The sequence below is a fragment of the Nestor notabilis genome, unplaced genomic scaffold, assembly GCF_000696875.1.
Source record: "Nestor notabilis isolate BGI_N333 unplaced genomic scaffold, ASM69687v1 scaffold16805, whole genome shotgun sequence".
Taxonomy (NCBI): Eukaryota; Metazoa; Chordata; class Aves; order Psittaciformes; family Psittacidae; genus Nestor; species Nestor notabilis.
The window spans coordinates 72,756-94,975 of NW_009929031.1; the positions used below are offsets into that span (position 1 = coordinate 72,756).

The 22,220-nt window shown below is 36.8% G+C and overlaps 1 protein-coding gene across 1 annotated transcript in view; it reads left to right on the plus strand.

Annotated features, from left to right (window-relative positions):
- The window catches only part of TBL1XR1 (transducin (beta)-like 1 X-linked receptor 1), a 58,217-nt gene extending 39,389 nt beyond the window's left edge, over positions 1-18,828 (plus strand). Inside the window, exons 2-15 of the mRNA XM_010014805.1 lie at positions 1,279-1,381; positions 3,598-3,743; positions 5,203-5,422; positions 7,498-7,630; positions 7,830-7,971; positions 8,239-8,302; positions 8,404-8,501; positions 10,260-10,320; positions 11,520-11,641; positions 12,146-12,220; positions 14,805-14,932; positions 15,111-15,276; positions 16,186-16,287; positions 18,055-18,828. Coding sequence (XP_010013107.1) covers positions 1,324-1,381; positions 3,598-3,743; positions 5,203-5,422; positions 7,498-7,630; positions 7,830-7,971; positions 8,239-8,302; positions 8,404-8,501; positions 10,260-10,320; positions 11,520-11,641; positions 12,146-12,220; positions 14,805-14,932; positions 15,111-15,276; positions 16,186-16,287; positions 18,055-18,081 — 1,542 coding nt within the window. The 5' untranslated portion in view covers positions 1,279-1,323 and the 3' untranslated portion in view covers positions 18,082-18,828. The remainder of the gene's footprint in view (positions 1-1,278; positions 1,382-3,597; positions 3,744-5,202; positions 5,423-7,497; positions 7,631-7,829; positions 7,972-8,238; positions 8,303-8,403; positions 8,502-10,259; positions 10,321-11,519; positions 11,642-12,145; positions 12,221-14,804; positions 14,933-15,110; positions 15,277-16,185; positions 16,288-18,054) is intronic.
- Positions 18,829-22,220: the final 3,392 nt, after the last annotated feature.

Genomic DNA, 22,220 nt, shown 5'->3' on the forward strand with positions numbered 1-22,220 from the left:
TATGTCAGCCTTGTAATGCAGATCCGTAACCTCGTAGTTGTTGCTTACTGCCACGTTCACTGCTTTCCCACTTTGGGCAACAGTCGTGAGTGGCCTGACCACGCAGCCATGTAGCAAGAAGTTTTTATTTCAAACAGAACAAGAAAACCTGTTCTCTAGTCCATTTTTTAATGTCATTTCCAGGTCGAACTGTCAAATAACAGTAAGAAAGTCCTTTACATTCTCAGACTGCAGTTCCATAGGAGAAAGTGATAGTGGTGGGTGGCTGGGTAAAAACCTTGAAGATCTGCTGATGAAAAGTGTTAGGTGGATACTAGGAACAGGAGATGGACCTTATTTCGTACTACGTTATGGATCTGATGTTTTTATTATTTACTAAATGCTGTAGAAAGATGAGGATTATCAAACATTCAGAAGTCTTGAAAATGTTCTCAAAAATAAAGCTTAAAGTTAGGGAAAGTAACATTTTCTGTCTCTTCATCTTTTGTGTTTTAAAAACTGCTGTTGCTTCATATTTTCAAAATTTGTCATTAAAAGCATGTATCGTCTTACACAGTATTTGTCATGCTGAATATTTACTGTTAATAAAATCAAGGGAAAATTGTGCTTATATATCCATCCGTATTTTTTTCTTTCATTGATTGAAAGCCTAGACAAATATTACTAAAAATGGTCTGCTTAAAGTTTGTTTCCAGTTTCAAGAATTCCTTTTGCAAAGCCTAAGTGTATGGCTGAGATGTTTTCTAACTTTTAGTGGAAATATATGGGCTTTCTTTGACAGATAGATGAGACAACCCATATTGCACCTTTTTACTAGAGCAGGAGTACCTGAAAATTGAGGTGGATGAGAAAGTGAAAGTGAGAACTTGTCTGGATACCAATGTGAAAGCAAGGTCTAGGTCTTTGTTATCCAGGTACAGAGAAATCCACGTTTTGAAAAATGTATTCCATGGCAGTAATGTTGATTAGATGAAACTCACTTGATTATTTTTTCAAAACCTATGAAATGAGGCCTTTTTAGTACTGGTATTAAGTGGCATAGTTCCCTAGTCCTTACCAATTTGCATCACTTGAGAATCTGTCTCTTCAATATTTAATTTACTGACCTTTATGTTGTGGTGAGACAAATTACTTTTTCATGACTGGACGTATTTGCGTTATAAAATAAAACCAGTGTCTATGCTGCCAGGGAGCTACTTGGTTTATAAATACAGCCTTTGTTGAGAAATGCATATTAAGAATTAAAAATATTTAATTGACCTACTTTTTTATTTTCAGGGTTGTGTCCTTTGTTGTGACCTCATGGTTTAACTGGGAATAAAGATGAGTATAAGCAGTGATGAGGTTAACTTCCTGGTATATAGATACTTGCAAGAGTCAGGTGAGTTTTCACAATTCTGGTTGTTAAATAATGTGTAATTTATTTGGTATTCATCTGCAACTGGCTTTAGCAAACCTGGACTCATTTAATTATTTTGCCAGTAGGCATGTGCTTCTGTCTGAACTGTTTCTTGGTGTTTTTTCTCAACAAGAGAATGAATTTCTGCCAAGTTACCTGCTATAACTTAATCAGATTTAGTCATTTGGAGTCTTCAGATGGCAGTCAACCAACCAAGGACTCATTTGATTGCTAGAAATGCATTTTCCTGGAGATCACTTATCTACAGGATGATGATGATACTTCACACCATTTTCTTTGGGGCTGCGTGAGGAAGAAAAAAGGATGACCACCAAAATACTGTTTTTTCCTGTTCTGCCTTGGAGTGATGGTGCTCCTGTGAGCTGCTCTTTGCATGGCTGAATTCCTTTCCCCAATGTGACTGTGGAGGAGGGCAGATACTGCTGTATTTCAAAGGAAGAAGTGGCAACTGTGATGTGTAACTTGTATCATTTGAATCTAAGTACAGATAACAGATTTTTCTTGCAAGAATAGCTCCTGGGTTCTCAAAATCCTTTCTTCCTGCAGGAGACTTTCTTGGAGGATTTTGCCCTTTGGTGTCAGGCTAGCCAAAGCTTCTTGCTTCTTAGGAATAAGAGCCAGAGATGGTTGAATACTGTCAAACTTGAAAAGAAACTTTTTTCCTGTCATATTTGTCCAAACTGACTGTGTCTGGAAAATACAAGATAGAATGCAGTAGTGTTCCCTTCGACAGTCTATTTTTAAAACTTGCCAAACCCTGTTGGATGAGCAGTTTGTGTTGCGTGTTTGGGTATCTAGATGTAGCCATACGATTGCAGAGGGGTTTGTGGTGGTGGTTGGTCTTGAAGAGACAACATTAAGGTTGTAAGAGACAACATTGTCTTTTACTTACAGCTATTATACCAATTGCCTAAAGCAGCTTACATTTAGAACAGGTGGATTTGACTGGTAATCAGAGCATGCCCCAGTAAATGAACAAGCCATGACTGTCAGTTGGCAGAAGGGGATATGACCTTAGCAATACACAAAAAAAGTCAGCATATCAAAGTGAAACACCCCCACACCTCCCCCAAGCCAATCTAAGGTAACAATGTAAGGACCACCTTTAATGGATATGTTACCTCGTTGTTTCAACATCTACTGTTTCTTAGTTTTGTTCAGTGATTGATGAGTGGCTTCAGGGTTCTTGAAAATGTGTTTGACTGATGTAACATCTGCACACTGCTTATGTACACTGCTCATGGATTTCCCAAACTGAGCCAAAGCAGCACGAGGAACAATGGTGGACAGCAGAGTTTTTCAGTCTCTGCTTGTCACAGGAAAGCAGAAGCTGATTGTTACGCTTGAATTTACTGAAAACTATTACATGTTCTTATTCTTACTGCTCTTATTACAGAAGCCAAACTTACAAAATTGCTTTATCATCATTTGAAAGTTTGCAGTCAGCTTCTTAGTTACCTGACAGAAAAAATAACAACCAAACCAAAACAAGCACATCAAAGTAGTTTAAGAAAAAAATTCTGTGTCAGTAAAGTTAATTTGCTGAAACAACTGTTTTTCTCTAGGTTATATTTTCCTTTTCAGGATGAGCAAATAAACAACAGGCACAAGAAGTGCTGCACCATAGCATGCCTGCTTCTTCTCAATCAGTGCGCAATATTGGCGTAGTTCGAAGTGCCAAAACATACACAACTATGACAAAACTGTACCATGAATGGAATTCTGTTCTACACACAGATCCATTTCATTTTCATGCGTAACAAATCAGTGAGTGTAAATAACAAATGAGTCTTAGTGTATTGGAGATACCTATTTTATTAAATACTACACATGATACAATATATATATAGTTTGAGAATATGTAAGTATATGTAAATGCTATCACAAATTGTGGATTTTGTGTTTTTGTATGTAGTGACTCAGAAATGTTTTGCCAATGATACTGTAATTAATAACTGCTGTGTTTATATATAAATTTTGTTGTTTGTTTTTTTTTTACATTTAAGCTAAAAAAACATAAGGGAAACAACAGAGGTGTTTTGATGAGGTTTTTTGTAGTTCGTAAACATGCTATAACTTTGAATAATTTGCATAGGTTTGTAAACAGAAGATCCTGCAGTGGTGTGGCAAGTAGCATGGCCTATAAATCAATTATGATGTCTTTGCCTTGTCTTTAGGGTTTTCCCATTCAGCATTTACCTTTGGTATAGAGAGCCATATCAGCCAGTCTAATATAAATGGTGCTCTGGTGCCACCAGCTGCTTTGATTTCCATCATCCAGAAAGGTCTGCAGTATGTAGAGGCAGAAGTCAGTATTAATGAGGTAAGGAGGCTTTGCCTGCAGCAGCATTATGTCCTTGCTTGCAGTAAGTTTGAATGTTAGTATTTTTTCTTAACTTTCTTGTATCCTATTTATTTACTTTTACTTCAGATTCCTTACTGCTGGTGTTCACCATGACTCCAGTGGTGGAACCAGAATGGACTGACATAACTGGGTAGGGGTTCTGCCCAGTGCAGCCACACAACACCAGGCATGGTGTTCTGGCTCATTGCTTAAAGGTCCGTTGTCTGTAGAGTTTTTACCCTAATATATTGTTTTAGTAAATCCAAACAAGTGCAATAAGATAATCACTGAGACAAGTAACCTCTTAATTTTTATTTTCATAGACTTTCACTAGGGAGGTTGGAGAGCACTACGCAGCTCTCATTTAGGTGATGTGTCATTATAATGAAGTAATGAGAGCCCAAAGGCAAGGTTTCTGGATAGAGAGGGGTTTTTAATTTGTGGCAGGAAGGATGAAGGTATATGCCAGTTTGCTTTTTTGCCTCTGCTGGCTAATTCATCTTTAGTAGGATCTATTAAATTTGTTGTTTAAATGGTTATTCCAACAATACAGAAAGCTATGTGTCTTCCTGCCTGATGGTGCAGATACTCGCCGTCAGTTTTCATTCTCATTTATGCCTGGAAGGTTAGCAGCCTTTGTATGTGTCAGTTGTATTACAGAAGGAAACTGCTTTTTTTTTTTTTTTTTTTTTTAACTAATTCTGCTCTCTTTCCAGTCTCCTTTATGTCTGCTGTTTATGTGTATTTTTCATAGTCCCAGTGAAGCAAGTCTTCTCCCTTAGGAAGCCTCAGAAAAATAAAGCAAGTGATTGGAATAGAAGGGGACTCTGTATTTATTGCAAGGAATCCTTCTAGCTCCTAAAAATAGATCCTTACAAAGCCCTAGCATATGTATCATGGTATTTTTAACTGGGTCTTGTCCATTTCAGGATAAAATTCTTCCTTGTTATTTGAAAGCATGCCAGCACAGTTTAAAAAAAGGAAGAAAACTAGTCAACTTTCCAGATAATATGTTTATGGAAAGTATTAGTCTAATAGATAGAATAACTTCACAAGCCACTGACCAGGCTTGCAATGTTCGGCAGCTCTTCAAACAAACCATTAGATTTTGTTGTGGCTGCTCATGTTTGAAATCATATTCATAGAGAGCTTTCAAAATTTTTTGCTTTAGCAGACTACTTAGCAAACTTGAAGCATGTAACCTTTGATTCCAGAAGTTCTGCCAGAGGCCTGCAGTGCCTTTTTTGCATATTTATGGTGGCGACTTTAGACTAAAATTCCAATCCTAACCACAACAGTGATGGAATATCACCATTTGTAAACTGTTTTACTCTGTTAAATCAAAACTTCAGATTTATTTTTCCTTGGAGTTTTTTCCCATAATGTTAATTTGTACTTGGTGTTGTCTTTTTTTTTCCCTCCCTCTGCTGTTATTTAGGATGGTACCTTGTTTGATGGTAGGCCGATAGAGTCTCTCTCACTGATAGATGCAGTAATGCCTGATGTGGTACAGACAAGACAACAGGCCTACAGAGATAAACTTGCACAACAGCAGGCAGCAGCTGCTGCAGCCGCAGCAGCAACTAACCAACAGGGATCAGCGAAAAATGGAGAAAATACTGCAAATGGAGAAGAGAATGGAGCACATACTATAGCAAGTAAGTTGAGACAGAAATGACCTTAACCTATGTTAACATCATTCTCTTATCATTTGTCGTAGTACAAGCTCATACTATGAGCTAGTAGACAGAGGTAAATGTGTAGAGGTACTAGTAACACTTCATCTTGCAGACAATGCTTTGTCATAGATGATACTTTAACAGATGGTGTGTCTCCTTTGGCTGTCCCTAGTTTGACATGTGGCAGAAGGAGATGCAGACTTCTAAATTCACTAATTCACAATATTCCTTTGACCAGTCTCACTTCCAGTACTGCTCCTTTCCCACCATCTGAAGGTTTTTCACAGGACGCTGTGAGAGCTTTTGTATAAAGGGGGTGGGGAGAGGGGAGGAATCAGAGACAACTTTTTAAATATTATGTTTTTCCAGCTTTGGCTGTACAAGGAACAAGGAGAGTTTACTAATACATTCTGAGCATTGCTTGTGAAGCTCTGCGAACTTGCTTTTGATGGGTTCTGCTAATCCTGTGCATTGGAGAGCAGTAACTGGCTCTCTGTAGGACAGGCCTCCTTGACAGGCTGAAATCATCATGGCTGCTAAGACAAGTCAGTCCTGTGTCATTTGTCTCCTTTATCAGTATCAATTTTCATGATTTACTATTCAGAATTACTCAATGCAACTGCTTGCAGGTTTGGGTAATTCACTGGTTTCATTTTAATTGTGATTCCTGAAACAAGATGTGTCGTCACTGGTCAAGGGAACATATCTTACAATCAAGCTTAGTACAGAAAAGTTCTGGTCAGGCATTAAAATGTGATTTTGAAAAATATTGTTCTGCAAGTTATTGAATTATGTATATGAGAGGAGCTACAGCTTTTGGTGTAAGAGCACCTGGAGAAAAGAGATCTTTTTGAGAGAATATTCATGTCAAGCCATGTCCGAGTTTTGCATTTTACAGCTGGATTTCATTTTTTTTTTCCCTTATTCTATATGATAAATAAACTGGAAACATAATCCTTATTTAAAAAAAATAAGCTTTCTGCTTTGATGTTTTCATTTAAAAATCTCAAAGGAATTTTTATTTGTTAACTGTAAACTGGATAGAATAGGTGTAAATTTCAGATCTTAGCCACTGTTAAATGTGATTCCAGCAACCCCTACTGGCTGCTACACCAAATTATACTGGCATTGATTCTCTTAAATTGAAGAAATGTTTTTTATATGGTGCTCTTTCTTTAAAATATGCATGTTCTCATAGCCTTTTCTGTTTTTTCACACATACAAACAGCAACAGAAACCCTTAATATTAAATTAAGCAATAGATGTGAAATGGTTTGTTTAACCACGGTGAATAAATACAGAGCAGGTGAACTCTTCAGCATTTTTTATATTTTGCATTTATACTAGTGTGAATTTATTTTTAATAGAAAATTATTGATGGTAGCTGCCAAGAAAACTGTTTTGTCAGTTGAAGTACCCCCAGTATGTTTTGCAGAACTATGGATTCAACATCACTTCCACGCAGAAAGCTATGTATTGCCACAATTCCACCGTAATTGCCGATGCAGTTTAAAAAGCTCTGTTATCAGTTTACCGTATCACCAAATGTTATTATATTAATTAAAGCCATTTTGTAAATGAAGTGTCTTGAGATGTTGATTTAAAACCTGTTTAACTGCAGTTGGTGAAAAGAGAGAGTTTTGAAAGCGAATGTGTCATAAACGTATTTTTAAATAGACAGACTAGTAACATATTGTAGTATGCAGTATTGTGCCTGAAAAACTGTGAGTACTTTTAATATCAGCATTTATTCTTTCACATAGCAAAGAATTAACTTTTGGCCTCAATTTTAAAGTTTCAAAACTAAATCCATTTAGATGCTGACATTTAGAAGGGCTAAGAGCTTTCTCGCATTTTTGAAACATTCCATCTGTTTATAGTAGTTCGTAAATAAAAATAAAGGAACATTACAGCTTTGTCAACATTTGATCCATGTGAATTGTGAATTAATTGTTAAGTTCATCCTGGAAGAATATGAACCATACAGCAGTTACAGTGTATTGTCCCAAAATATTAAAATCCACCTCTCTCTACTGTTGTTTCCCATAATGCAGATAATCATACAGATATGATGGAAGTAGATGGAGATGTTGAAATCCCTCCCAACAAGGCAGTAGTGCTGCGTGGCCATGAATCTGAAGTATTCATCTGTGCCTGGAATCCTGTTAGTGACCTTTTGGCCTCAGGGTATGTGCATTAACCATGTATGTACATAATATCAGTTCTCATTGGCATACTTTTGTATGTTGGTGGTAACAAGTTAAAATAATACTTGTCCTAACACTCTCTACATCAAATACCACAATGCTTGCTATTTTGAAAATAGTGCTTTTTTTAATGGAGTTAGTTGGGAGAAGGAGTTATATTCTCATTAACTGTTTTGCAGATCTGGAGATTCAACAGCACGGATATGGAACCTCAGTGAAAATAGCACAAGCGGCTCTACACAGCTGGTACTTCGACACTGTATACGAGAAGGAGGGCAGGATGTACCCAGCAACAAAGATGTGACATCGCTGGATTGGAACGTGAGTAGAAATGACAGTGCTCAAAATACTCCCAAGAAAATTGTACCTATAATTTTGCATAGTCAAATTTTAAGTGACAGCAACTCTGCATGCTCTGCTACAGTTCCTGAAATATTTCTATTTTTGAGTTACATTGTAATTTCTTGTATTATGCTTTGGGGACTATTTAGTAAGTTGTAGTCAATGGAACGAATATTGTAAGTAAATCTTATGCATTTACTTTGTGTCATACAGTAAAAATTAATAAAATAACCTTTTTTCTGGCAGAGTGAAGGTACACTTCTAGCAACTGGGTCTTACGATGGCTTTGCAAGGATATGGACTAAAGATGGTAAGTGAAATACTTTTAATTTCCAGTATATTTTCCTGTATTGTGGCTCACAGCATAGTTTTTTATTTTTTTAATGTATTCATATCAATATAAATTTTCAGGTAATCTTGCCAGCACCTTAGGGCAACATAAAGGTCCTATATTTGCGTTAAAATGGAACAAGAAAGGAAACTTCATTTTAAGTGCAGGAGTGGACAAGGTGAGATGATCTTTGGTAAAATTAAAATTCTTTCCTTCACCGTTATAATCTAATTGTAAACATAATAGCAAAGCAATAGAAAGTAAGTAAATGAAACTAAAGGCAGGGGATGTAAATATGACTTACAAAGAACTTGTAATGCTAGCAAGCTTCCTTGTGTTATATAGTAGTTTATTGAGATATTTTAATTTATTAGATTTCAGTGTCCCTAGATCTCTTCCCAATGAGGTTAGCGTAAGTTGGGAAGTAAGAGCATTGAATGCAGGAACATTAAACCTTTATAAAACCAAATCATCTAAAATTTGGTGAAGCACTTTATGAAAGCCTCAGAAAAACAATTGTACTGGAGGAATAGTTTAGGGCTGATTTCGGGTATCAGTCAAGCCTGACAATGATTATAAAGGTTAAAGCTGGAACGTAAGAAAAGTCAATATATCCAACTAGGGAGGTGCCAGTAGTGTAATGCCATGAAGCTCAATGATAACTCTGTTTTATTTCACATCTCTAAACAAACTTAGACTCACACAGTCTTTAAATTCAAAGCCTTTGTCAGCATAGGAAATTTTATGAATGGTAGGAAAGGCACCTAGTGACGAAGAATAGAGTTAAGATGAATTTAAAGGATAGAACAGACTATTCAAAGAGTTAAGAAGAGTTTTGTTTTCCCTTTGTAACTGATTCAAAGTGCAGAAGTAAACACGGGCTTTCTCCTAGTGAGACTGGCAAACTACAAGATCAGTAAGACCACAGGCCCACACTACATAAAACTGGCAGTGTCACTGTGAAGTAGTAGATTTTTCTCCTTCATTTATTACTTTCTTACCTGCACACATTTAGCATGGTTTACTTTAGTGCCCAGCTTTATAAATGCTAGTGCTGGCACAAAGGTAGAAAAAGTAAATGTCTCAAAGCATAGAAAGGATGGTTTTCTTCTTTTGGCAGCTGTGATGTCTTATGCCAATTTTTAAATCTTTGTGGAGGTATTCTGGAGGAGATAAAAGCCTTGTTTCAGTCACTAAAACTGAGCACCTGAGATTATGCTTTGAGAAATAGTCTGCATTAGCAAAAAAGATTGACCCAACCTTATGCTGCTTTTCCATTAATAATTTGTATGGTCAGTTCATGCTTCCCCTGAATTCAGTGTCAAAATTCTCACTGATGAGGTAGGTCAGGATTATTGGCATATAATCTAGTGATTATAAAATACTAATTTTGTCATGTAAAATTTCTTTCATCAGAAGGATATCAGAAGTATTGGCAGAGAACAAGTCAGAACAAAATTCAACCCTTAAATCTTTCAGATTCTTAAGTATGAGACTGTTTATGTAAAGATCTCCTTAGGAACAAATGAGTATTTGAAATTATAATTTGAATATACAAGTATTTGAAATTAAAATAGGTGTGTGGAGTGGATTATAAGAATATAATTAGGACTAAAGAAATGAATCTACTTGATTTTTGTTTATTAATTGAAAAAAAAAGCCCACAATCCCCTTCTTCCCTTCAGACCCCAAAATGTTGTGACTAAACGCTTTTCTAATATTGCATTATACTAAGGTTTTCTACTCCTGTGTGTACCTTTACTACCATTTCTTAAGTACTGGGTAAAACATTAGAAACACATAATCAGGAGATCAGGAACAGATAAGGGCAATTGCAAGCAGGCTAGGTAGTCTGATACATGTGAATGGTGGTAGTTGTGGGAAAATTAGCAATTTGTGTAAGTTTATTTATTATTTATTTATCTGTTTAATACAGACCACAATTATTTGGGATGCCCACACTGGTGAAGCCAAGCAGCAGTTTCCTTTTCATTCTGGTAAGTCTTGATTTTGATCATTCAGGATTATCATCTAAAAAGATGAAATAAGTGAAGTCTATGGTGTTTAGTTACACCCTTTTGAAGTCTAACAGGCAGTCTTTGGATACTGACTCCCATATTCATAATCTTATAAATTCTGAGATTGTAAATAAAGGTAGAATTTTTCTGATTTAATAACTTTGTAACTCACAATTTTATTACAGTTCTATGAAAGTCATAAGAGATAACCCAATTATTACTGACTTTTTGTAGTACAGTGGCAGACAAATTAAGTGGGTGGGCCACAAAGGATTTGTGTTTATCAGATAAGGGCTGCATTTGTCATCTCCCTGCTACAGTAATCCCAGCTCCGTATCCCATTGTTCTGTGTTGCCTGCTGTGCTGCCCACAATTTGTTTAGCCACAAACCAGCTGAAAGGCTGTTCACTGGCCAGCTGGGATAAGAGTGTAGCACCTCAGGAGGTCAGGCAAATTGCTCTGTGGGCTGCGTGCTGTGCAATCCTGCCAGAATCAGATGGAAAATAGAATAGAGAGGATGACGAACACATCGTTGAAGGGCCTTCAAAGGATGTGTCTCATTTCCACTTTTTATTCCACTCATACTACATTTTCAGTGGTATGACAACAATCAAAAACCTCAATTCTTGATGTACTCCGAGCAATTCTGTGTGTTATCGGCCATAAATATCTTGGCTTGATCAAATGGAATATGTTGCCCATGATTAAGCTTCAGGTTACCACACCTTATAGTGCTGGAATTAAGAAAGGAAATAAATCATTACCTTTCACTGGCTGCCATCTATCAGCACAAGCATGGACTGTGCGTAGAGATAAGCTTATGCATGGTGATGCATTAAGTTGTGTTAACCTGTTCCTCTTGCTGACTCGTGTGATTTATTTATAGGTGACTTAACTGCAGCTCGTTGTCCTGCTGTACTGTCTTCCGTATGACTCTTTCGTTTCAGATATGTTCCATGTTTTAGTGACTTCTATTAAATTTTGTTTCATTTCTTTGTGTAAGACTGGTTTTGGCTGCATTTCTCACTGTTCATAGTGTTTGATTATCTTCAGAACTGCTGTAATATTAATGGCTGCTTCCTGTTGGCATTTGTTCTAAGGTGGTCCATGCTAAATTTTCAAATTAAACTCATGCAGAATACACAGTATAGTTTTAAATATCTTTGTTTTTCTTTTAGCACCAGCATTAGATGTCGATTGGCAGAGTAACAACACGTTTGCCTCTTGCAGTACAGACATGTGTATTCATGTCTGTAAACTAGGACAAGATAGGCCCATCAAAACCTTCCAGGGTCACACAGTAAGTACTGGAAAATTGGGGTGTGCTATATATTTTTATTAATAAGAGATTGGGGGCCATGTATACTTGCCAGTATACAGCGCTAGTGCAATGGTTGGTCTGTGGCAACAGGCAATAAATACACATAGGCAGGTAGTTGTAGTTAAGGTCATATGGTAACTGTAGTCTCTGTCATTAGTAGAAGAATTCTGACTCCCATGTGCAGCTTTCTTTATCAGTGCCAGGATGGCATAGCAAAAGTGAGCTTCAGAAGAAGAAACACTTTAAGGCTTTGCTATGCACAGCCAGCGTTGTGTAAGAGCATGCACGGGAAAATAATGCTTATACCATGATGAACTTCAGTAACAGTTCTTCTTGTTGCAGGCAAAGCTAGGAATGAAAATTACATGTTGAAATATTGACAGTTATACAAATACTCATAACTGCTGTCCAGCTTTATCTTTCATAAGCTATCATTTGTAATGGAAGTGAAGACTCCAACTTATTCTCACTGTTCAATTTTAGAATGAAGTAAATGCAATCAAATGGGATCCAACTGGTAATCTTCTGGCATCCTGCTCTGATGATATGACTCTAAAGGTAACAGGAGTTCTGGTACTGACTCTTGTCTTTGCAGGACTCTGAAATGCAAAGCATTAGCTTGGGGAATCCAGCAGTATCGCTGTTCTTGCTGTGTCATCTAATATTTGTTCTTTTTTTAATACAACAAGGTTAGGCAATCCTATCAAATCCTTGCCAATCAGAGCCAAGCTTTGGTCCAAAGAACTTGTTACAGGCTGCCACCCTGAGACTTGAAGCATGATTTATTAGGTGCTTTTAGCTGTTTACAGAATTGGGTCATTAATCATTAAGCTGTCACACTTGATAGTTACTTTTGGTTAAAAGGAAGAGTTGGAATGCATACAAGTTGTGTACCACATACAAGAATGGGTGACTAGCCCCCTTCCTGGTTTTCTTTATTTTCCCCTTCTTCTTAGTTAAAATCTTTGCTGTGTTGTTTCTTAAGAGACTGTGTGTTCTCTTTGGTTTTTTTCCAGTTCACTGGGAGCAATTTTACAGTTAGTTGCCCCTATGCTTTTCCTCCAAAGAATTCATAGCAACATGCTTTCTTGTAGAACTAGGGCAAACTCATGAGTGTAGAGGTATTGTAACTTATACACATGACTTCAAAGCCCATTAAAGATCCATACAAAAATCCCACCAGGTTAGATACACTGGAAGAAATGAGGTGGTTTGTGCCTGAAAGGCCTGTGCTGTTTCCATGGTACAGATGTTTTCCTATTACTCACATGCTGCTTTGCATTTAGTGGGTGTTTTAGCACTATGTTAGGTCAAGTTTCAGGATACTGTATTTCCTATTGACAGTGCTGCCATGCTAGTAGCCCTTGGGACAGTTACTTCCATCCAGCTCACCACTGTTCAATCAGAGATAGGGAATGGCTGAATGAGTAGCCAGATATCCCCTCGTCTGCTGGCACATGGTCAGCTTCTTGCAATGGAAATCACCTTATCTAAATATTAAGCTAGATGTCTAGACATGTTTAATCCACAGAGTGTCTAGCACCACTGGAGAATAGTTCATCTTTTCCTTAGTTAAGTGTCTAAGTCAAGTGTGATGAGTAAACCCCTGAGAGCATCAGTTGTTCTCCTTTGGCAATGGATAGAGTCAAAATAGCCAGCTTAAGCAAGATATTTAATACTTAGCTGAAAATCAGGTGGGAGATATTCCAGTCTAGAGCTCAAGGTGTTGCTGCTGTCTCTCAGTGAGTAGAGAGGTGACAATTGGGAACATGTCGCTATTTGTGGGCTCAGGCAATTCAGGCAATTAACTTGGTTGCCTTTTTGAATTCAGCCCAGATTGGAAAGAATTTTATCATTTTATTCAGCATTATCTGGAAGACCAATTGCTTGTAGATAAGTTTACACATCACTTATCACTTGTGGACCACTTACTTTTCAATGGCAGTAGCAATGAATGTCAGGGTTTGAAGCATATGGGAGTTGATCAATTGACTGATTTGTGTATTTTTCTCTCATGTGCTGCCAACTTGAGGCTCTCTAGGGCAACTAATATGGACTCCTTCTATCTCTACTAACTTTGGAGACGCTAGATTTTGATCCTATCAATTTAAACTGGAAACACAATTTTAATTCTGTCTGCACATTGAAAATCAATTTCCCCTTCAGTGAGGCACTAGTTCTGAAGAGTATCATTCATTTAAACATACCCCTCAATTGTATCTTAAATACTGATGGGCTTAAACATGCCTCTCTCAGCTTTTTTCTAACGAAAGGTGAGCTACAAGCACTACTGAAACATATCAGAAAAAAAAGCATTCAGATGGTTAGCTACCATATCAAGTTTCACATTTAGTAAAAGATATAAAAGTCTTCCAGAATCTTTTCTGTAGTGGCAATGTAAACCCTTAATAGAATAAAGTTATTTTGCTTGTTGAAGGTTATCATGAAGGAGTTGCAGTCCTGAGGAACTGTGTGAAGTACTGTACAAACACCTAGAAATGCAAATCCAAAAAAACCAGGAAAATGCTATAATGGGTTTTGCAGTATGTTTCTATAGCTTTGTATGGAAGCAGAACATTTATTTCCTATACCTTTATGTCACTCAGTCTGTGTAGCTACAAGTTCATTTAAAAATAAGACTGTGATGTTTTGTCAATTCAGATATGAACATATACACATTGCTCTTCTCATTTTAGCATCTGTTCTTATCCCTGCACTTTTCAAGAGGCTTGTAGTTAACACGTGCAGATTGGTTTCTATAAACAGTACCTTTACTACTCATTAACCCCATCAGGTACTTACATCTCAAAGAATGGAGGGTACTGGAATAATCATAGAATGGTTTGGGTTGGAAAGGACCTTAAGATCATCTAGTTCCAACCTCCCTGCCATAAGCAGGGACGCCTTGCACTAAACCATGTCAGCCAAGGCTCTGTCCAACCTGGCCTTCAGCACCACCAGGGTTGGAGCATTCACAACTTCCTAGGGCAACCCATTCCATTACTTAAGAAACCCGGTAGTCATAGCAAATGTTTTGAGTGGCCTAAAAAGCAGCAGTCAGGCTGCAAATGATAAAGAAGAAAGTATTTTACTACAATATTGTGATAAGTGTCTTTTGTGTTCTCTTTCATTTTTATTGTAGATCTGGAGTATGAAACAAGACAGTTGTGTCCATGATTTACAAGCACACAACAAAGAAATTTATACTATCAAATGGAGTCCTACAGGACCAGGAACAAATAATCCAAATGCCAATCTTATGTTAGCCAGGTACTATTTAATCCTGATTTTACATGCCTCTTAAACATCATTTTTACTTCACTCTTTATATATGTAGGTTCACAGAATGTTTTGAAGCATGTAGGATACTTAATCATATTGTGTTTGTATTAGTAACAAAAATATGTTGAATCGAGATGTTGATTAATCTTTGTTTTTTCCTTGGCAGTGCATCCTTCGATTCTACTGTTAGGTTATGGGATGTAGACAGAGGAATTTGTATTCATACTCTGACAAAACATCAAGAACCTGTGTACAGTGTAGCTTTCAGTCCTGATGGCAGGTACCTGGCCAGTGGCTCCTTCGATAAATGTGTACACATCTGGAATACACAGGTATAGCTCTGTTTAGAAGTCTGTGTTTTGGTCTTTTCCATCAGCACCCTTCCACCATGTTTTGGCCACAAAGAGCTTAGCCATTCCTAACACCCTGCTTCGCTTTCTGTTTGTTCTAATGTTATTTCTGTTAATGGTTGTACACTTAATTTATCTCTTTGAGTGTTTGTCTATGGTGAAGCAATAATTGCATTTACATTGTCTTTACTTAGAAGAAAAAACAACAATCAAACAAACCCCACAAAACCCCCAACCCAAACAAACAAAAAACCCTAACAACCAACCAAAACCACACCACCTCCAAAAGACACATTTGGCAGTGTTTCCAATAGCACGTTGCATCCAAAAATTGTCTTTGTTAGCTCTGAACTTTAAAGTCCTGATAACAGTTTTTTCTGTGAAAAGTGATGACTAGGTGTAGACATACAAATCTGATAGCTATTTCGTTGAATTTCAAGGAAAATAAGGGAATGTAAAGTGAGAGAAGACAATGGTGACAGAATGTAACTTTCTTAGAAAGGACACTGTTATTGGCTTTGCATTTTAGGCAAAAAGAGAAAAAAGGGCTGATTGCAAATGAAAATCTAGAGACCTTTTTGTCAGATAATGCGTGATCTCTGGCTGCTGGGAATTAATTGGATATTAATTTTTAAAAGTTTTATTTTTTAGTAATTGGAAGTAGTCATAGCCATCCTCAGTTTTGCCTGTCAAACATGAGATCAAGATACAGTAATTGTTGGTCATGTCCTTTAACACAGTGCTGAGATTATCCACAAGTCTCATCTGTATCATTTCCTCTGAGAATTTCAGCCTTTAAAAGCCATGAGAGAGTTTTACATGTTATAGAAATCTTAATTGTTTGCTTGGATTTTATTAATTATATTAATTACATGTTTTGTCCCTTTTTAGACAGGTGCCCTAGTTCACAGTTACCGGGGAACAGGAGGGATTTTTGAGGTTTGCTGGAATGCAGCAGGAGACAAAGTTGGAGCAAGTGCTTCAGATGGTTCAGTAAGTGTTGGTTGACTTGGTCGACATTCTAACAACCAGCGTCTTCTGTTAGTCAAAAGATTTCCAATGGAGACAAGATTTCTTTCTGTAGCTGAAGTTCGAATGCAGTCAGCTCACCTGTAGATTTTGCCTGTAAGAGTTCAGTAATGTTGTAAGGAGAATGTCTTTATTCCAACTTAATGCATTACAGTTCCAAATCCTCAGAAAATCTTAGAAGGTGAAGATGCCTCTAATTTAGATGCCTCTAATTTTCTGTCCCTGCAGGAGCTTAGTATGGAAATGTATTCAGTGTGGCTGGTCTTTTCATTGTAGCCTGGAAACAAATTCATTTTTGTTTTTCTGAGTGAAGACGTTCAGTGTAGGTGATGTTAATACAGTGCATGATAGGAATGAAATATCTTCTGCATTGCATTCAGCAGAAAGTACGGCAAAACAAAGTACAAATTTCTGAATGCTCGTCATTAAAGAATTACTAAAAATGTTAGGAGCTGTATGTAAATACCAGTCTGCTTACTGTGTTTAGAAAAGCAGGGAATTAAATCGCGTTTATCTAATCATGAATGCAGTCCGTATCGTCTCATAGTAGTGTATTGTAGCATCACCTCCTTCCTCTTCTGACATTGTTCTACAAAGTATTTTTTTGCTTGCCCCTCTTTCTTTTGCCATGGTTTTTTTAAAAAAAGGAGAAGAGAGCCTAAGGAAAAGCAAACTTGAAGCAAAATAAGAGTTTTAAAGGGATCATATTTTGAAGTGCTTAACTTAAAGTAACAAATGTCAGCAAGCGGCAATCCTGGTAGCTTTGTAGTCCAGTCTCAGTATCCTGACAGAGATGCCCAAGCATTCTCCTGTCCTGCATGCTGGTAAGCAAGATCACATTGTTAGAGTTCAGAACAGAAAACAGGAAGGTCTAGATTTTAAGTAGATTAAATTCTAGAGAATGAATTCTGATCCGTCTTTCATATCATTTTACTCCTGTAAGTATAGACAATATCATACATAGAAAAAAAGCTCAAGGCATACCCTGAGTAGAAATTAATTATCACTCCCCCCAGATGACCCTTTTATATACATGCTGTGTAACCTTTCCAGTCCTCCAGTTAATTTGTCCCAAGAGGCTGATTGTACTTGTAACAGACTTGTTTTCATTTAGTTTCTGCTCTTCTAAAACTGTTTAGCTTATTTCATTTTATATTTGCTAGCAAAAGCCCTTCTTCTCTCCTGTTTTAAATATATTCATAGCTGGTAACAACTAAGCAAATACAGGCACTTTTGAACTGTTTGATGACTAAAAGCATAGCTTTTGTAGATTTCTATATCTGACAGAACTAGAAGCACTAGTTGGCGAAGATTTTGCAAAGACAAAAACTGGAATTTGTGTACCGTTAACTGTTCTATTCAGCATTGTTCTGATCAATTCTAGTATTTGGCCACAAATTTTTAATTTTATTTTACTATATTTTTATAGCCTAGATTGAAGTAAGTTCTCAGCTTCATAATATCAAATAACAGACAAACCGCTTACAGAAGATGTTCTTAATGTTCTGATAGTAATGCATTAGGCAGCAATACCCTTAGCACCCGGGTCTGACTGTAAACGAATTGTTCGCCTGGTGACTTTTTTCCACCCAATCTATTTGTAATAGATATAAAATTTAAGCTTATACAATCTGTTTCATAGGTTTTGCTCAGATACTTCACACATTATTGTGTAAGTATGTAATATTGTGCCATGTGCAATTTTTTTATCTGTGTTTCTTTTTCTTGCAGGTTTGTGTATTAGACCTACGGAAATAGTGCTATTAGTTGGAAGCCATGGACCGACTATGAATGTGTACATAGCCAAAATGACTGTCCCTGACCCATGTACTGCTATAGTCCCAATTGAACCATGGCCAGTCCACTACAGCCAAACATAAAAGAAATATATACATATACTGTATATAAAAAAAGAGGGAAAAAAAAAAAAAAATTACACCCTGAAGAGGATGACAGAGTTTTGTCACAGCTTGTGAATCCTGTTCACCAAGTGCTGGAATCTGCTGTGCCCCGAAATAACATTTAAAGGTTTTGGATATGAAAAACAGAAGAGAGAGAGAGAGAGAGAAATATACCATATACAAGAGCAGACCCATATACATACCAAATTCAGAAGATATTAATGGCAGCCTTCATTACCCCTTCCCCCCTTTAAATCCATTATGACAGTGGATTGTGGGGTATTTTTGTTTTCCTTCTTAGTAGTTGAGCAGTTTGTGTGTACAGAGAAAATGGACTTACAGAAATCTGCAGCAGTAGTATTTTCTTTGCTTTTAAACATTGGGTTTTCTGGTTTGTTTTGGTTAAGTTTATGGATGCATGAAGTAAGGGAGTGAATTAGTTTCTTGTTTATATTTTTTTCACCTTGGAAAAAAATGTTTCTTTGAAACATCTTTTAATGCATTCTTTGAAGAGTTAGATTGAACCTGATACTGTTTGGTACATTTTGTGGCTCCCAGAGCACAGTTTTGCGAACAGAGGGAGGGTGGAAAAGGGATTATGGAGACAGAAGAAGAAAAAAAAAAAAAGAAAAAAGAAATCCTGCTTCAAGGCGTAAAATTTCATGTCCTGCTCATCTACAAAGTATGACAGTAATGGGTATGATGCTATGTTTTATTTTCTGGTGACATGGCTGAAATGCAGTAGTTTCTTATTGGAGGTATAATTCTGCCAAATTTAAGAGTAGAAGGGCACAAAAATACAGAAACAAAAAATACAGGGATGCAAAAAAAACCCCAACAAACAAAAAGGAAAAAAATGCATCTTCTGTGGCTTTAAGACCGTAGCTAAAGTATGGTTAAATTGTGCACTATTGTGAGAAGGAGCAAAGTGTAGCTGGGGGATTGTTTTTCAGAGTCTAAGATCTTTCTGGACAAGGGTTCATGCCACAGCTTCTTTGAGAGTTGCCCATCATTATTTGTAGGAGCTTAGATGTATAATTGTAACCGAACTCCAGTATTAAAAGTATCTCATGTAATTTTTCTTTATTAAAATAAAATCTTTGGCATATATTTGATAACACTGCCATTAAGAGGCAAAATGTTTACTACCTTAGATTTAAAAAAAAACCCCAAACTTAAACAGAGGACTTGCTTCAAGTTTATTTTAATAGCAGTGATTCAGCTTATTTAAAAGATGAATACTTGCACTAATTCCCCTGCTGCTCCAGTCCTGCAGTTTATTGTATCTTGTGACTACATTTTTTTCCAAATATAGGGTAGATGTAAGCTGCTATTTTTTTAATAATCACTACTATATAGTGTCTTTTACTCTGTTTACAATATCAAGTATTTTTCTTACAATGACAGATGTATATGGCAAACCTTTTTCTGCTCATGTGATTAAAAGTATACTGATAGTGATTTTATTTGTAAATGATAGCATGAGGTTGTGTTTACGCGTACGTGTAGTTGAAAAGGTTGCATCATGTCTTGCATAAGATTCCAAGAGTGTAAATTTATAAAAAGAGAGGTTGTCAAATTTATGTCACAGGAATTTTACTTAAGGAATGGTTTATATTACAGAGCTTTGCAAAGTTATCAGTTTTATAACACTATTTCGATCACAAATGATTTTGTGGCTTATGATTGCGAGTCTCTAACCTATTTTTTTGTTTTGGTTTCATTTTTCTTCCCTCCAAGTTAGGTACAAATTGATATAATTGAGGTAATGCAGCTTTGACATTTTAACCATTGTTCTTTAGGCATTGATTTCTGCTATTTCATGGAATAAAGACTACTTGAAGCAAGTCTGAGTTTGGCTAAGGTAGGGTAGCAATTTGCCAGCGGTAAAGAGAAGTCAACAAAATACATTCTTTATATATACCCCAGGATTATAATACTATCATACACAGCATTTAAAACCAACAAAAAGTCATATCCATAAAGATGGTCACCTGTGGTGGTTCAGTGCCAGCTATTTTTAGGGGTTTGGAACATATTACAAGTGTTTAGAGCAATTACCCTGTGAGTTACAATATGTAGGTAACCTAATATATTGAGTGTCTGGCACTTGAAATATTGCTTTTATTGCTGGAGGTCCATGACTGTGGCTGACCTCTGTCATTTAATGAAAAAAAAAATAAAAATAAAAAAAAAATAAATCTGTGCAATAATTTTAAACTGTGCTCCCAGGAATAGACACAAATGTTTTGCGTATGTTTAAGCTGCATTTTTCGTTTAGCAATGCATTTGTCAATTGCACTGAATTTAAATTTGAAAGTCAGAAGTGATTCTTGATAGTACTTTTTTGTATTTTAATATGGACAGTTTATTCATTTTCATACAAGTTACTGGATAATTCTTTCAGCCAATCTAAACAATTGTGGTGGAATTCTGTGACATAGCTGCAAAATCACACAGCCATGTTTTTTAGGGTATTGCCATTTTCCTCTTTCTCAATCATCAGCTGTTTTGGTTGTAATTCTAGTTGCTTAAGCATAGTATCACATATTCAGAAATAGGTAAAACAGAGCTTCAGTCTCGCAGGCCCAGGGTTTTCAAGTGCTTGAAACACAGTCCAGCAGAAATGTCAGATCTGTTGACTTGAGTGCTCTGGACGTGCAGGTGGAGACCCCCAACCTGGTGTTAATCCACAGTGCCCCACTGTAGTGGAATGATGCCAGTTTCCACTAGCAGAGGATCTGGCCAATAGGTATTTTATTGTTGTCCTTTACTAGCATGCCACAGTGCTGCTCCTGCTCACACCTCTTCTCGCCTCTTGTTTTATACACTGCTAAATGCATGCATGCAAGGTGTGCTAGGTTCTGTGATTACGTGAAGCAAAACAAAAAAAAAAAGCAAACCATGACATTAATTATTATCTTTTATAGCACAACGGCCTCGTCTTCAGTAGTGAGGTGGACTGTCCAAATTGTTCCTTTAAATTGGGCATGCCAAATGTCAGTGAGACCCTGACTTTGTATAAACGTATGCACATGCTTAGTCTTACATACCAAGTAATTCTGTCTTGCCTGTTTCCCAGATATAAAGGCAAACGTGTGCATAAGCCTTTTGCATACATTATAGTTCCTATTCTTTCCAGTTCAAGTCATTAATGGGCAAACACCTAAATAGAGGGTAAAAGGAAGGGGGAAATCCGGGCTCAGAATTAATGATGGAATAAGAAATGAACTACACTCGAGTTCCCTGTCTTTCTATGCATCCATCTCAGAATTCCATTTCTTGTTTCTGCAGAATTAGGTCCAGGTTTCTGTAGAGTTCCTCTTTTTCTATTTTTACTTTACCTTTTTCTGCATTTTTAAATTGATGTAAAGATTCCCAACCAGTGGACTTTTTAGTGTAGTTAAGAGAATATCTAGGTCCTCATAAAAGCTTTTTTAGACTCTTTGTAATGTTGATAAACGCAGTTTATTCTCGGGCTACAATTGTGCAGGGTTATTTAGCATGTCTACTAGATGATTGGAAATCTTATATGAAACACTAAAAGTGCCTCTTTTTCTGGGTTGGGTGGAGGGAGGTAACAGTTACCAGAGTTAGAACGACATGGCATTTTGAAGCATGTTTCTTGATTTCATGACACTTTAATGCATCTTGAGAGAAAGGCCAAAGATTTCTACCAATTTTAATTAAATTTCATTTTGAAAAGCACTCCTTTTTCCTTACACTGCTTACCTCATGCTAGGGTATTTAACAGGACATTGTACCTTCACAGTGTTCTTTGTGTTTAGGAAGAATAGTAGGTGGCATAGGACGGTTGTGCCAGTTTGCCTACGGAGCAGTCTTAGCAGCTGATGCGTTCAGTTCTGCTGAATGAAGGAATTTCATACAAATTGCAAATTGGTTTTTTCAGCTTGTAAATAGAAGGTTGTATGTTTTTGTCTGTTTAGCAAAGAGGAGCCTTGGGACCCAATTTTTTCCAATCTTTACTTAACCAGA